General features: G+C 38.2%; 4 protein-coding genes across 4 annotated transcripts; 1 reads left to right on the forward strand and 3 right to left on the reverse strand.

Annotated features, from left to right (window-relative positions):
- Positions 1-44: 44 nt before the first annotated feature.
- Positions 45-2,525, reverse strand: CBG12638 (the record flags this gene model as incomplete). Its single annotated transcript, XM_002640093.2, has 11 exons — positions 45-123; positions 173-262; positions 307-384; positions 430-550; positions 598-738; positions 788-958; positions 1,006-1,112; positions 1,156-1,224; positions 1,833-1,955; positions 2,005-2,147; positions 2,373-2,525. The coding sequence occupies 11 exons, from the start codon at positions 2,523-2,525 to the stop codon at positions 45-47; spliced, it is 1,275 nt and encodes a 424-aa protein (XP_002640139.2).
- Positions 2,526-6,313: 3,788 nt separating this feature from the next.
- Cbr-sulp-1 lies at positions 6,314-10,096 on the forward strand (the record flags this gene model as incomplete). The annotated part of the gene is made up of 11 exons (XM_045240485.1): positions 6,314-6,541; positions 6,942-7,278; positions 7,323-7,485; positions 7,899-8,331; positions 8,483-8,578; positions 8,621-8,787; positions 8,833-8,952; positions 9,003-9,075; positions 9,256-9,447; positions 9,774-9,952; positions 10,003-10,096. 11 exons carry the CDS (start codon positions 6,314-6,316, stop codon positions 10,094-10,096), a joined length of 2,082 nt encoding a protein of 693 aa, XP_045094929.1.
- A 53-nt stretch (positions 10,097-10,149) lies between these two features.
- On the reverse strand, positions 10,150-12,437 carry CBG12640 (the record flags this gene model as incomplete). The annotated part of the gene is made up of 8 exons (XM_002640095.2): positions 10,150-10,288; positions 10,334-10,438; positions 10,485-10,928; positions 10,972-11,297; positions 11,345-11,500; positions 11,548-11,635; positions 11,940-12,094; positions 12,300-12,437. 8 exons carry the CDS (start codon positions 12,435-12,437, stop codon positions 10,150-10,152), a joined length of 1,551 nt encoding a protein of 516 aa, XP_002640141.2.
- Positions 12,438-13,934: 1,497 nt separating this feature from the next.
- On the reverse strand, positions 13,935-15,781 carry Cbr-dbr-1 (the record flags this gene model as incomplete). The annotated part of the gene is made up of 5 exons (XM_002640096.1): positions 13,935-14,258; positions 14,308-14,718; positions 14,768-14,917; positions 15,082-15,546; positions 15,596-15,781. 5 exons carry the CDS (start codon positions 15,779-15,781, stop codon positions 13,935-13,937), a joined length of 1,536 nt encoding a protein of 511 aa, XP_002640142.1.
- Positions 15,782-15,803: the final 22 nt, after the last annotated feature.

Raw genomic sequence — 15,803 nt, forward strand, 5'->3', positions numbered from 1 at the left:
ACATTCATTTCTAGGAAACCGGTATTTTAAGTCGAAAAAAGAGATCAGCGATTGGGGAGAGACCAAAGTACGGCTGAGCGATCAGCACTGGTTGACAGGAAAGAGAAGTCGTGAGGATGCCATCTGAAATCAATTTTATAAATATCTGGGGGATGAATTTAAATGCGCCAACCTGCACTGCACTACTTTGTCTGAATGCTCAGCTACTGGAAGATACATCAATGGAGCCATCAAGTCACCTCGCATATCGGTTATCACTACTCTGGAAAATTTGAAGAATGATAATTACGATTTTTAATGATTTACCGTTTGTCGTAACTGGCGGTTAGCAAATAATAAGCAGCGTTACTGAATCTAACTGTCCGAACTTCATCTCCATGAGGTCTGAAACTGAGTGTTATCGATTGGAATCCAATATATAAAAATTACCTAAAAGTCTGTAAAACCCGATTCCCAGTTATATCGAAAAGTGCAACAGACGCGTCCTCGTGTCCGGATACTAACAGTTTTCCATTAGGATCAACACAAACTGATGTCACTGGAGAAGCATCTGCAAACAATTGAATCAGAACCAAAGTTTAGAGAAAAAGTACAGACTGTGTGATTTGTTGTGGCCAGGAGATATGACATTCGTTGCAGTTTGTTGTCTAAGATCCCAAAATCGAATCGTTTTATCTTGAGAGCATGAAACGAATTGATTTCCTGCTTGACCCCAAGTGTATAATCCAAGGATTGGAGCTGAAAAACAACCCAAAACTCAAATTCCGTCTAAAATTTCCATCCCTACCTGAATGCCCTTTCATTGACTGAATCGACTGTCCTGTATTACAATCTGTCACATTCAAATGACAATTACCAGCTCCTCCTGATATCAATATAGTTGATCTATTGATTGAACTTTCGATGAAAATCAAATCTCGAACTGTTCCATCGTGACATGTCAGCTCCATTTCAGCACCTGGAATTGAACAAGTTGAAAACTTTTTATCAGAAAATGCTGCATACCGATTCTGCAAGCATCCTCATTGAATGCCATCAGTCGTATCGTTTTGTCATTGGATCCCGTTGCCAACAAGTCTCCATTTGGGTTGAATGAAAGACAGTAAACAGATCTATTTTTAGATTTTATTTTATTTTTCGGATTCAAGAACTTACCCTCTGTGTTGCTTTGGTCTCGTCAATGCGACTTCAGCGTTTCTCGTAGATTCATGAGACGTCGGTCTACTAAAATTCATGCCGTAAAGACTGTATTAAATTTGCTCCTTGGATTGTTTTGCCCCTCTATTAGTAGTTCACCCAAAAAAAAGGAGTTTGAAAAATTGTGCTCCGTTCTCTAATTTTAATGTAGGGCTTGTTAATTTTCAAAAATTTTGGAAGGACATGAATTGTTGAAAAGAAACTACCGGAAAACCTGTAATAGAAAGGCTCCTTAACTTTCAACTTTAGGCCATTTTTGTCGGCTCTTTTGAAAGATATAAAAAATTTATCAACCGATAAATTGTTTTTCATAATCTCAGAAGTCAGTGTGTATTATCAGTTGACGCATTTTTGATATCATTGGGTCTGTGCTGTGATATTGCCTGTAATAGAAGGGCCCGTACACTGTCAAGATTGAGCAAGTATCGGTTCCTGTGTAAGATGTCAAAAACGTATCAACGGACAAAACACTTTTGGTATTCTAATAAATATTTATCAGTTGACAACTTTTCAATATCTTTCACAGTAACCGAGAAAAAATACCTCAAAGTTATAATTTAGGGACCCTTCTATTACAGGTTTTCCGGTACACTGCTTTCACAAGTAAATTGAATTTTTAATTGTCGCTGACTCACTTTTGGGTTTTCTTAATATCCGGATAAAGACAAATATGAAGTTGCTTTGAATTTGTACCTAATGCAAAATAACGACCAGATGGATGGAATGCCGTGGCACGAATCGCCTGGGAATCTTCATATCTGAAAAATATTTGAACTACCGTAATCCCCCCACTTTAGTAAATTAAACCTGCAAACAGGAACAAACTGAACACCCATTCCAGATGGAACCGATACGGGCCTTTGCATTGGTTGGACCGTTTGTGGTTGTTGTGGTAATCCAGCAATGGATTGTGGTCTCATCATCGGAACCATTCCTTGGTTGGCCATTTGCTGGAATGAGATGATTTCAGAAGTGTATCTCGATTAATCCACGGATGCCCTAGCATATGGCTTTTATTTCATTCTGCCAAGATTCGTGGTGTTCTGGGACTTTCCTCTTGGGATCAGGTGAAAAAATACGCCTTGAAAAACAAAGATTGATGACAACTTCCTGGTGTCTATTGTGACGGTGTGGTGTTCAAAAATCTATGTCATTCTCATATTCAAGTTTCGTACCTGAGCTCCAATTCCATTCTGAAATCCAGGAGCCGCCGCAACTCTTTGCTGAAATAGTCGTTCTTGTGATTGGACCGGATGCACGTGTCCAGTGGCTGCTGCTACTGCTCTCGGCACAACTATTTCATCTGAAAATAAACACAATTTTTGCATATTTATTCTCTCCTCTTTTTTCTAATTTCCGGCGGCAGAGTAGTCCAAAGTGCTTAGAGAGTGGAAGAGAGAGATATTCATATAGATGTTATAAATACATATATTCTCATTTATTTCTTTTTTTTTCTCTTTCTCAACGGCTCTTTTGGGTCTGTTGCAGAGGTGTTACGACAGACATATTGGTTAATTTTTATAACGTCGATGGTGCTTGAAAAGAACTTCCTTACCCTCGTTTTCGTTTTTTCTTTCCACTGCTCGAAAGTTCTAGGAGCAAAGGCATTTTGATTAAATTTTCGTCTTTATTGGCCTTCTTGCGGCTATTTGGAAATGATGTCACAGAGATGAAATGTAGCAGAAGGAAATGGAAAAATTGCAAGAAGATAAAATCAAACATCTTCATGGAATATTTCGTTTTGAAGTTTTTTGAAGAAGTGCACCCAAACAATTTTTCGGAGGATGCACAGGCTGAAAATTTATAAACCCATTGAAATTCAGCTTCTGGAGAACTTCAGTGATTAAATTCCCTAAAAGACTATTTTCTTGAGAAAAAAGCTTTCAGGTATTATCATTTGGTGCGAAAAATCGGGAGAGAAACGTCGGTGACCAAAGTCTCACAACGGCAATTACCGTAACCTTAAATAATTTTTATTTTCCGGATTTATTATGTTTTGGTGCGCTTTCAGTCATTTTGTTCACTATCAAAAAGTTTTGGTTTCCGACTTTTCTTCGCGTAAAATCAATAGAAAATTTAAAAAAGAAAAATATTTTTAGGTTACAGTAGTTTATCTTCCACAGCTCCGAATTTTTCTTTGTAATAGAACAATATACCAATCTTGAGCTCATAAAAATGACCAAATATTGTTCATAGTTCGATCATGGGATTTCTTATTGGTATTATCTCATTATGGTGTGACTGAAGTATTAGTGTGAATTATCACTTTTGTTGAAAGATTAGAGAACGGGATGAGTCACTTGTTGAAACCTTGAAAGTGTTTCCATTTGTCCTCTTTTCGAAAATCCAATCCTAGAAACCTCAAATCATTTCAACTGTTGAGAAACTTGTGAAGTTTGCCCTCTCCCCCATCTTCCTCAACTCGTTTATAAGATTTTTCGATTTCTGTCATTCTACCAACAAAATGATAATCTAATCTGATTCGCCCCAATCCCTCGCTTTGGCAAGTAGCTGGGGGGGGGGGGGGGGGGGGGGGGAAGAGCGACGATGAGAAGCTCTCATTTTTATCCTTTTTTCCACTCAAATCCGCCCATCAATGTCCTAATCCATTGGTGATGGGCGGCGGCGGAAGAGGAGAGACGAGAAGCCAGATATGATAACGATGATTGAACGAAAGTTGGCAGAGAAGACGTCTCTGGTTTTTGTTTTTTTTTCACAATTTTTTAGTTTTTCGGGATAATTACTAATAGGAAGCGATTTCAAACGGATAGTGAGAAAATTTTGTGAAGTCGCTGTAGAACTTCTAAAAAATAAGGCTGAAATTATAGTAAACACTATCGGAATGACCTAGTACTTCCAACTTTGTGACAATTTATCTTTGTTCCTATGACAGATATCAGAAAGTTACCAACTTATAAAACACTCCTGATATTATGATAAATATTTTGCCAGCTGAGCTATTTTTGAAATCTTGTACAGGAACCAAGAAAAAGCAACTCAAGCTTGACAGCGTCGGGGCTCTTTTATTATAGGTTTTACGGTAAATTAACAAGAGTCTGTCAGAGTCTCTGTTCAATATCCCCCTAAATTAAAAAAACTTAACATGAAATCTATGATCTGATAGAGCTCTATGACGTTAGTTTAACCTAAATACCCCTTAGTTGCTTACTTTTGGGATACCACAGAAGTAATTCGGAGAATTCAAAAACAAGACGAACCAGTGTTCAACTTGGACAAAAAAAAATCTATATTAAGATTTCCAGATGAAGTTTAACAGTTGTAAAAAAAGATTACAATAACACAAAATGGCAGTGCTTTGAAAATTTCAGTAGCCATCATTTTCTGTGGTTCCTTCTTAATCTGCATAATTACCCAGACTGAAGTTTGTACTAGCATGACATTTGAGTTAAACGTTGTACTAGATTCAATTTAATAGTATAAGAATGCGAATATATCATCAGTAAACTGGTAAAGTTTCAAATTATTTGATCAACCTCAATCTAAGTTATCGCTTGTCAAAGTTTCTTCATATTAGGAAAACCACGAGAAACATTACGCGGTCCGTCTTTGGACAACCATAACAATACCTAGACTTGTGGAATCGATTTGAAAACTTCAGTATCAAAAATATAACACTATTTCTATCAATTTTCGAGCTTCCGAGATGCTTATGTCTAAAGATATACCCGTTTTTATGAATCCGAATAATTGGTCCCGAAACTAATGCCTGAAATTGATGCCGATCTCAATTCAATCCTCAACCCATTATTATTAGGTTGGCAGGAAAGTAACTGTCCATTTTTTATTAGTAAATAACACAAACACAAGAATAATCCGGAATTAGCAATATGCACCGTCGTGATCCACAACATGTTGGCAATGTTCAGTTAACTTGTGGGTACCATCCCTCCAAAAGCCAGCTAGTGGCAAGTCAAAGTATCCATCCAGTCCATTTTTTCTGGCATCAATTGTGTTAAAGTCCTTAAGCTCCAGATTACGTTGTATACTTTTGAATAACCAATGATCTGATAGAGCTGAACCAAGTCTTTAACGGGGGTAAAGGAGAACCGTCCAGCCAAAGCGGCTCAGGTACGGCGTGACTTTCCGTGAACATGAGGTTTTTTCATTTTTTACCTGCAGTCAAGTCAGACCTGAGCAGCTTCAGTGGGACCGTTCTCCCTCACCTACTTACAGTCCCGACTGAGCTCTATCAGATTATTGGATATTCGGAGAGATACAACCTCATCTGGAGAATACGAAAATTTGCACCATTTATGTGAAAAACAGGAAAAAATGAATACTTTGATTCGTGACTAGCTGGCTTTTGAAGGTATTGTTTCCACAAGTTATCTGAACATTGCCAACATGTCGTGGACCACGACGGTGCAAAATGCTAATCTTGGATTAATCCTGCTTTTGTATTATTCACAAATAAAACAAGGGACAGTTACTTTCCTGCCAACCTAATATTATTTTCGTATGCCCCCATGTCATCAATTTTTTGGAATAATAAGGTGCTCCTTTGCTCCGTTTTTTTCTCCATATTTATTTTCTCTCTCTCCAGTCTTCCGTCAAATAATTGTACCCGTTTTTCTAGCTGTTCTCACCCACCTACATCTTTTTCTGATATTTGTCACGAAATCTGAGCATCTCGATCTAATTTTTTGTGATGCTGACTGCTCCTTCACAAGGTCATTTTCCATGATGATGCCTCACATGAATGAGCAGGAAAGAAGACGAAAAAGAGGAGCTCCAGGAGGAATTAATTATTCGATTTGTGTGTGTTTGTATGTCCTTCTTCATGTCTCTTCGCACCGCTTTTCAGCCATCATCATCTTTTCTACACGTGGTATTGGCAGACAAAAAAGTTGACGATGTAGAAAAAAAAAGAAGAAGTCGTGTATATCTATAAAATATTCATTCTACCCTAATGGACAGCTTATATACGCTCCAAGCTGTTCTGCTCCTATTCTGAACTTTGGTTCATTCGTCATTGAATTTTTTTTCTCTGTTTTCTAACCTCATTATCTTATGCACCTGACACTTCGCCATATATTATATTATTTTTTCGGCATATCTTTTACTTTTAAAACCCAATATTCCAGTCCTTTGTTGAATGGACTCAATTTCTTTGCTTGTGGGACCTCCGCCGAACGCGTCGAGAGCATTGAATCAAGATGATTTTGATACGCGATACAACTTTGCAAAGTATCGGAAGAAGAAGACAAATACGGAACTTGTGAAGCAGTTTGCAATTGGAGACAACTGGATTCTGTACCAGCAACCCAACTCGTGGATACAGATTCTTCCGATTACGACATGGATTAACAAGTATCATGTTAAAGTGAGTCGGAAGATTAGAGAGAAAACTGAAGTCTAGGCTTTCTTAATTAACTTCAACAAAAAAAGTAATTTTTGTAAATGATAACTCGAATCTGGGTTTCAATTTGCCATAAAACCTGTAATAGAAGGGCCCCTTAACTTTTAACTTCAAGCTAATTTATTTCGGTTCCTGCCAAAAATAACAAAGTTGTCAACTGATGAACTGTTTATCGTAATCTCATACTCATTTTATCAGTTGACACATTTTTGATATCTTGCATAAGAGCCGAGAAAAATCATCTCAAACTTGACAGCGTGGGGGCACTTCTATTACAGGTTTAACCGTGACTTAATTTTTACATTTGCATTCTGAGCAGACGGACAACTTAGAAGACAGTTGAGTTTATGTCAAACTATTTCAGGACACCCTAGGCAAGGATATCCTCGGAGCTCTCTACCTTTCTCTTCTTCTTCTGCCTCAAGCCATCGGTTTTGGTGTTGTGATAAACGATGTCTCTGCTGCAGTCTATTCACTTTTCATTCCTCAAATCATTTATGCTTTCTTCGGATCCGCACAACATTCCTCTCTCGGAGCGCTTTCGTTCACCTCGATTATGATATACTGCTCAATTGAATATTCTAATTCTCATCTCTCCTCGATTTCTCTCTGCTGTGCTTTTATCCAGTTGATCCAATTTTTGCTCCCATTGGAATTAATCTTCTCCTATATCTCTACTTCCGCATTGGCTGGATTTTCCGGTGAGTTAGTGTTATGGGGGTCAATTCAAAATCCCTATTTACAGTTGGTCTTTTCATCCGTACCGTATTCCGTTTCCTCCCACAATTCTTAGTGTTCCGTGGACATGATTGCAAAAGTACAACGGCCGTAGGTCTTCTACTTCCAAATACAACAAACGATGTCAAAAGAGTTCTTCAATGTTTCTACGCAGCTGTTCCATGTCTCAGGTTAGATGAGAAACATAAACCCCCCCCCCCCCCAATAAAAACGAATAAAAACGGGTATATCTTCCAATAAAAACCAATAAAAACGGGTATATCTTTAGAAATAAGTATCTTGGAAGCTCGAAAATTGGTAGAAATATAGTTTTACATTTGATTCAACACTACTCAAAAATTCAAAGCGATTCCTCAAGTCTCGGTATTGTTATGATTATCCAAAGTTGAAAGGTGTAACGCTTCTTGTGCTTTTCATGAGATGAAGCAAATTTAAGAAACGATAACTCAGCTCACAGTTGCTAAAATAATTTGAAACTTGGTCAGTTTACTGATGAGGTATTTTAATTATTAAGCTCCAAATTTGAGTCTATTAACTACAACGCTTGGCTCAAATTTCATGCTACTAAAAACTGGAGTTTCAGATCGGCCGACACTATTCTCATCGTTGCCACCGTCGTTGCTGCAATCATATTCATCATCTTCAAATGGCGCCTTTCTCGTTTTCTAATGTCGAAAATTGGGTTCAGTGCCCCTCATGAATTCGTGGTTCTGCTTTCAGTCACCTTCTTGATATTCTTCTTCCAACCTGATGTTGCTGCCCAATCCACTACACGAATCGACCTATCCATTCCAAAAATCGGTTTATGGACGTTTCCATCATGGTCCACATTTGTGGATTCTTTTGCAATTTCAATTTATGCAATGACTTCGCATATGCAAATTACAAAATCAATTGCAGAAGAGAAAATGTACAAAGTGCATCGGAAGCAAGAGCTTTTCTGTTTCTCCATAATCTCTTTCCTCAGTTCTCTTTTCGGTTTGTTGCCTCCTTCAAGTAGTTACGGAAGCTCTCAAGTAACATTGAATCATCGAAATTCTCACTTGCTGCTAATGTTCTTTCCCTGATTCCTACAATGTTGATGGTTCATTTTGGAGCACCACTTTTCAATTCTCTTCCAATCGTAAGTTCCTAGTTTTAGTCTATTAAAAATTTGATATTTTTCAGTGCGCAATCGGAATCATGATCATAACATCGTTCAATGGTTGGTTCAGCGATCTAAAATCGATTCGAGAGATTTTCTATTCTTCCACTTGGGATGCGGTAAGCATAAATTTCCAATTTAGAACTAATTAGATTCTTTAGGCTCTCTCAATGGCAGCTCTTCTCAGTGCAGTAGTGTTTCCGAACGTTTGCATCGGATTCATTTTCATGTTGTTCTGTTCTGTGTTCGCAGTTTCTTTGAAAGTCCAATTTCCTCGGATGGAAGTTCTCGCAAAACTTTCGGATTCTCATTTTGCTGAGGAAAACCGGTAATTATAGTTTTTTTAGTTTAGAGCTTCAATAAAAATCTGTAGATACGAAGGAGACTGTTTGGATACTCCATTAAGAATCATTCGACTCAGTGGACCACTTCTCTCTGTTAACTGTGAGAGTGTTAGAAGCGAACTTTTCAAACAAGCGGTTGTCGTGAAAGGGTGTGTTACTAAAATGCCAGTGGACAGTCATCAAATGTCTTAAATTTCAGATTGATTGGAATTGGAATTGGAACTAGAACTGCCTCTTTGAGAAGTCAATGTCCGTCCGCAGTTGGACCGAAAGTAAGTCTAAGCCATTCGTCAGAAATGGTTGGAACCTGGTCCGTGTGTGATTTGTAACAAAGCAAGCGTTTTTGCGATTGTGTTGTTTCATTATCACTGTCGTTGTTAACCTTCCATCTGACGAATGGATTAATTAACAGAAATTCATATGAACATTTCCATTTCTTCCCCCAATTCAAGTACTCAATTCAGGAGAGTGTGACAGCCCGTGAATCCGTAAATCTGTCAGCTAACATCACAATTATCCAAGAATGTGATGTTTCCGTTGCACTGCCCCCGTCCGAAGACACTCCATCAATTGTTCGTTTTCTAGTTTTGTCTATGAATGGAGTCACCGGAATCGACAAGGATATGCTGACTTGTTTGTCACAGGTATGTTGACAAATTTACTATGAAACCTGTATTAGAAGGGCTCCCACAAGTTTGAACTCAATTACCGTAAACACTCTTATAAAATGCCCGTCAATTTTGAGCCAATTTATCTCATTTACCGTAAAAAAATATAAAAAATCTGTCAACTGAAACAATGCTTTTCATAATGTTAGTAATCTTTCATTAGTTAACTCATCTATCAGTTGACAACTTTTTCATATCCTTGACAGGAACTGAGAAAAATTGAATCAAAGTTTAAAGTTAGGGCGCCCTTCTGTTACAGGTTCTACCGTTCATATTCAAATGACTAGAACTCAATAATTCAGATTTACGGAGATTTGAGCAGTGAAAATATAAAAATACTAATGGCCGGAGTTCCTGCGTTTGTGCGGGATTCTATGGAGCTTTTGGGTTTTTATAATACAGTTCCAAAGACTCAATTTTACCCAAATGTTCAAGAAGCATTGCTCGCTGCAAGGAATGCTGTACTTCCATTTCATATGAGGTATGGATTATCTCTCATTCCCATTCACATTAATAATTCCCATTTTTCAGTGTTTCAATGAACGGATGCCGTGACGTCATAGCGCTTTCCTGCGCTGCTTCCAATGCAGATTTAAACCGTCAACCATCCCCAGAAGCTGTATAATCTTTTACTCACTCTCATATCATTTTACCTCTTCTCACAAAAGTCTAAAATTTTCAAAACCTACTGAATTGTTTTGTAGCAGAAAACTGTTGAAACAGACGACTTTGAGTCATCAGATTCTCTTCTTGTTGTGTGCTTCCAGACGGAGATCCCAGCTCAGGAACTGTTGGAAGACGGGATGGTGGTACTGATCTGAAATGAGAGAGCTGGAGTCTGGACATTCCGAGTCAAACAAACCTTCTTGTTATTTCGTCCAGCTGTCTTCTCACAGGTGTGAAGTCATAATTAATCATACTTTGAGCCATTGGGGCTACTGGAGCAAGAACTTGAGGAGCCATTGACCTGGAAAAAGAAAACTAGAAACTCCTTGAAAAAGCGAATAGCTTACATATTCATAATCTGATTCGTGATTTGTGATGTAGACGTCGGAACGATCTGCTGGGGAACTGGGACCACTGATGAACTGGGACAACCTCCCGTAACCATTCCAATACCTCTCAAAGTATCAGGCCTTGATGTTTTTGCCAATTGACTTGACTCCATCATTTCATCAATTAACAAACTTTGCGCCATTGCATCTCCTTCAGCAATCGCCGTTCCCAAACAGAAGCCAGCTGCAGTAGACTGTGACATTGGATTGCCACGTGGCACAGCTGGGAACATTGAGGTCGTCAAATCGGCAGGAGGAAGCATGCTCATTGTCATCGACTGGCTCATTTTTTCAGCGAATTTCAGTTTAGACGTTGGCACTAAATTGTGTGGAAATTGGCCTCCAGGTTTGATAGGGGTGGCCATAATAGTCTCCGTCCATGCAGCTTCCAGTTTTGGTTTTCTGAAAACTTTTTGGTTATTTTTCAAGCTGCAAAAATTTGTACCTGATGTGTTCAACTTTCAATTCTAGTTGTTTCTGTTTGAAAGGCATTGCAAACTGCTCTTTTCCAATCATTTCCAACCAACAGACCAATGATAAATCAGTTGATCCGAGTTTCGGACGAAACGTTAGAAGTTCAGATGGCGTCGGTCCAGCTTCTATTCCTCTTTTGTCACCGATGGCTTGTGCCTGACAATAATCCACACAACCTTCATAAAATCTTCCCTTCGCCAATAATCCACTCAGCCTATCATTTGAACTATTCGACTCTTCTCCTCTATCTTTCTCTTTTCCAGTTGGAGGGAGAAGATGTCCACAGAGTTGATGTACCTAAAAACTTAATTTGAAATTTGTTGTTTGCCAAACAACCAAAAAACCTTATGAAAACATTCAACTCTCGCCGAGCTAGGATTCCAATTCTTAAAATCATCATGATCCGAAAGTTTTGGAAGAGTCAAAAGGGCACATAAATGACGATAGTCTTCAGGAGATGGGCAAATGTGTTCCAGATCCTTAAGGCATTCTACTAGCTCCTAAAAATGAATTATTTCGATGAGGACAGATGATTTGATAACTTTACCTCCACTGCAAAATCGTTATCATGAAGTGGTCCAGGTTCGAGTTTTACACAAAGGAGTTCAAAGAATTTGTATTTCGTTATGTTGTATCTAAAACGATTTAGCATTAAAGGCGGACTCCGAACAACTTTTTTCACCAAAAAGTTTAAAAAGTTAGACATTTTCTGCAGTCGTGGCCTAGGTTTCTCACTGCGCGGGAACTCAAGTCCTCGTCCTAATTCGCCACTTTTTGAAGCCAAATGTTCACTTTCAGCGGCCGGGTAATTAGGATATTTTTTGAATTTCCTTGCAATAATATTAGAAAAGTACATACATATCTTTTCGAAAATTTTAGTTCAATAACAATTTTTGATTGGAGTCCCTCTTTTAAGTTCTAAACAGGAAAAAAGCGAACCGAAATGCTCCAAAATCAAATTCCTTGACTGGTTTGAGTGGTTCCACAAAGTCCAGTGCATTGTCCCATTGTCCATCGAGAATTAATTGTCGCAGAAACAATATATCATCTGAGAAGGCACCATTAATCACTCCGGCTTCTCGTTCCAGTGACAGCTGAAATGCATAAAAATAGGTCACAAGAAAGAGTAGCAAGTTATTTTGTAATCTATAACTCGAGAAATAGGCGGAGTCTTAAAAATTAATATTTCAACTTTGCATTTTGCTTCCTAAATTATTCTTTTGTACAATCCATCCTAATCTATCATTTCTACTGAAACTAAATCCAGCTCTCTCAATGATAACCTCACAAATAACTAACCTGTGTAATGTGCAACCCACGAATTTCCAAAAACTCCAGAATCGCCTTGATGACGTCGCGTTCTCGAATTGCAAATGGAATTCCACTTGGAGTTTTCGGTGACTTTGCTAACGTCGTCGAAATCGACGACCTCTCCATTTTGACATCAGATTATTGCGAAATGGATGAAAAAAAAATACCAGAGTAAGTGCCAATTTTGGTGGGAATACTGGTAGTAGTAGACAGCTTTAACTAAACAAGAGACGCAGAAATGCAAAGAGGATCGATGTGTTGAAGTAGAAGAAGAAGAAGCGGAGAATGGAGGAAGAGAAGAAGAAGTAGTAGAAGAAGGAGCACGAAGGGAGCCTCCATATAAAGGGAGCAGATGGTCAAATTTAGAGATTGTATGAGACAAGGAGACGCAGAGAAAAGCTAACATGAACAGATGGTGTCATGATCGGATACTATCCAGTTTCTGATATAGATTTCTTGAGGATGTCAACCATAAATCTAAAAGTTGTACATCGTTGATTGATTTTCATTTCTATAGTCGTACCGTAAACCTGAGAGCTCAAATATCCTAATTACTAGGCAAGATAGCAAAAATGTGTCAACTAAACACTTCTAATATTATCATTAACAATTTTCAGTTAACAGCTTTTTCATATCCGGAATCCGAGGAAAATTGGCCTACAGATTTTAAGGTATTTCTAAAATACCGGTAACCTTATTCTGATGTAAAAGAGATGACAATCTGAAACTACCGTAACCATATGATTCTTCAATATGGTTCCTCAAGTTTTAACATTCTAAAAAACAAATATTTGGAAGAAGTAAGCCATCATTGTTGCTCTTTAGGTACTCTTTTCTTTGCATCTAATTGGTATGTCCCTTGGAAGAAAATTTAAAACTCGATATTTTTTCTCAAAAACATCTATTCAATATTACATTGGTACAAAATTGCGGAGTTGTGGAAGAGAATCAATATTCCTAGGTTACTGTAGTGGTCGTTGTGGGACCTTCGGCGGAGGGTACCGGCGTTTCTCTTTCATATAAAAAAATTTCGAACCGCTGTATAAATTGTTTAAATGTACTTTTGCAAAGATCTTTTCTGGCATTTGAATTATTTACCCTGATCGAAAATTTAATTTAAAGTGGATCAAAACCAATAAATCCTACAGAGTACTACGAAAAACGAACACACTAACAAAGCATCAACGAAAAAAAAACAACTGGTCCTCAAATTCTCTTTTAGTTTGAAAGAAAAGAAAAATGAAAGCAAAAGAGATAGAGAACCTGGCAAAAAGGTACGAAAATGATGGACGAGGAAGAGGTTCCTCATTTCTGCAGCAGCGGGGTTTTAGAATTATTATTAAACCTATTCACCCATGTTTTTTTCCTAGACTCTACTATTTCTAGAGTAAACGGAAGTCCGAAAAGCCTTGAAAGGAGGCCCCATTGTAAATGCATCGACATTTTTGGCTTTTTTTTATTTGTGAGATCGCTTTTGCATTCTTTCTGTGTACTTATTTTTCTGACCAGCAAAGATGTTTAAAAAACTTTTTGAACCTTCATAAGAACATTTTTTTATAATCAGAAATTATCGCAAAGCAATGGGGAAATAAATACAATCAATGAACCAAAATCACTCGAGAGCTACAACGTCTTCAGATTCTCTATCTTCTTCTTCTTCTTCTTTTTTTCTTCTTCCAATCGACTCTTTTTTGCTTCTGGCTCTTCTGACCCATGTCCTCGATCGATGATGAAATCATCTTCTCCAAAATCCACTTCATCTTGATTTGACTTGAATTCTGTCTCACCAGAATCCGGCATCATATAGAATGGGATTCCAACATAATCAGAACTTTTTTCGACCAGTAAATAATTGAGATCTTTGATTCCAAGCCACTGGCAGAATTCTGCAGACTGTGGATTACGGTAGTAGGCGCTAGGTGGCACATTCTTCGCCTCTGATGTGTCCTAAAAAATAAAACAAATTAATTAAAAGTAGCTGATTCACTAATCCTACCTCTTTCAATGGTGGTGCCGTATGCTTAAATGTATCAGTTTTGATTGTTAAATCTCCTAATTTCGTAATTTCTTCCATTTCCTCTGCAGTAGGCCGAAAGTCTTTCCTGTCATAAACGCATGGCACAGATCCAATTCTATCAGGGAGCACAATCTTCGTTTTATCAGCTGTTGTCAGAAGATCAGTGTTTTTCAGAATCGCGAGCCATTCAGGATCGTAAGACAGTTCCATCTTCGCATCACTTGCCACGTTGATTTCCAAAGCCTGCATGAACTGTCTACCAGGAATTGGTTTATCGAGAGATAAAAATCGTGTTGGTTGGGGACGTTCTGATCCAGATCCTTTGTGTGGTACGAGAGCGGCAAACTTGATGTGGAGATGAGCAGCGAGGTAGTATCGAGGGCGGCAGTCCTGAAAACATAATTTTGAAATTCAGACGTTTTAAAGTATGAAATCATACATAAATCAGCTTCATCAGAGCCGGATTTCCCAGTTTTCCGCTTTTATGGTCCGCCTCGAAGAGGTCCTTCTTTTTGAACAGCCACGCACTGTCACCAAAATCCGGAATTCCTCCTGGCCAATCGTGTGAGAGCATGATGTCAATGGGATTCTGTAAGCAATATATTTTTACTATGTTTACTATGTTTAACTGAACGACCCCTTTTCACAGAATGGCTGAAATCAGATTTCGAAAAAAAAGTTATATAAAAAATCTTAATTTCGTTTGCAAATCTCTCCTAGTTCTTTTTCTTATCGATATTGTTTTTGCCTTACTGATAATTTATCGTTGTTGGCGGCTTTTAACTGCCTCAGCCGGAACATGTCCACGTTGCGAACATGGTAAGCGCTTTTAACATCTCTCTCAGCAAATGCAGGTCGCTCGTAATGAGAAAACTCAACATCCCCATGTGAGTAAATTCCAGATAATCCTGCTATTCGAAGTCCTGCGAACTGGATACAATTCGCGAATCCCATATAAAAAATGTTCGGAGCAACCCATCCACCATTCGGTAATTCACATAAGAATCCAGATGCTTCGTGGTTCCCGCCGATGAAAAGCGTCAAAACTGGAGCCTTCTTTTCACCGGAATAGTATTTGTAGAATGTTTGCAAACTGCGATATTTCGGAGGAATGCTCATGTGTGGAAGGTCTCCGTGGTTTCGAACTGCTTGGTAGTCTCCACAGCAGATGAGCAAGTCGAACTTGTATCCTTTCTTTTCTTCGATCAGTGCCATCGTCTAAGATTTTTAATTTATCAAATGAAATAAGTGTTTAGTTATTCAAAACCTCATAAATCGCATCCATTTCTCCATGTGAACATCCGACAACGGCAATTTTGGCCTTCTTCTCCCCATTATTAACTTCTTCTTCGACGATTAACGGCTGTGGAGCAAGATCATGTTGGATTGTGCATTGTGCCTCGTCATGTGAACCACAGCATGGAACTTCATCAACTGTTTCTTCTGTGGACATTCTGAGAAAGACAATAATATTT

This window comes from Caenorhabditis briggsae, assembly GCF_000004555.2.
Source record: "Caenorhabditis briggsae complete genome, chrI, whole genome shotgun sequence".
Taxonomy (NCBI): Eukaryota; Metazoa; Nematoda; class Chromadorea; order Rhabditida; family Rhabditidae; genus Caenorhabditis; species Caenorhabditis briggsae.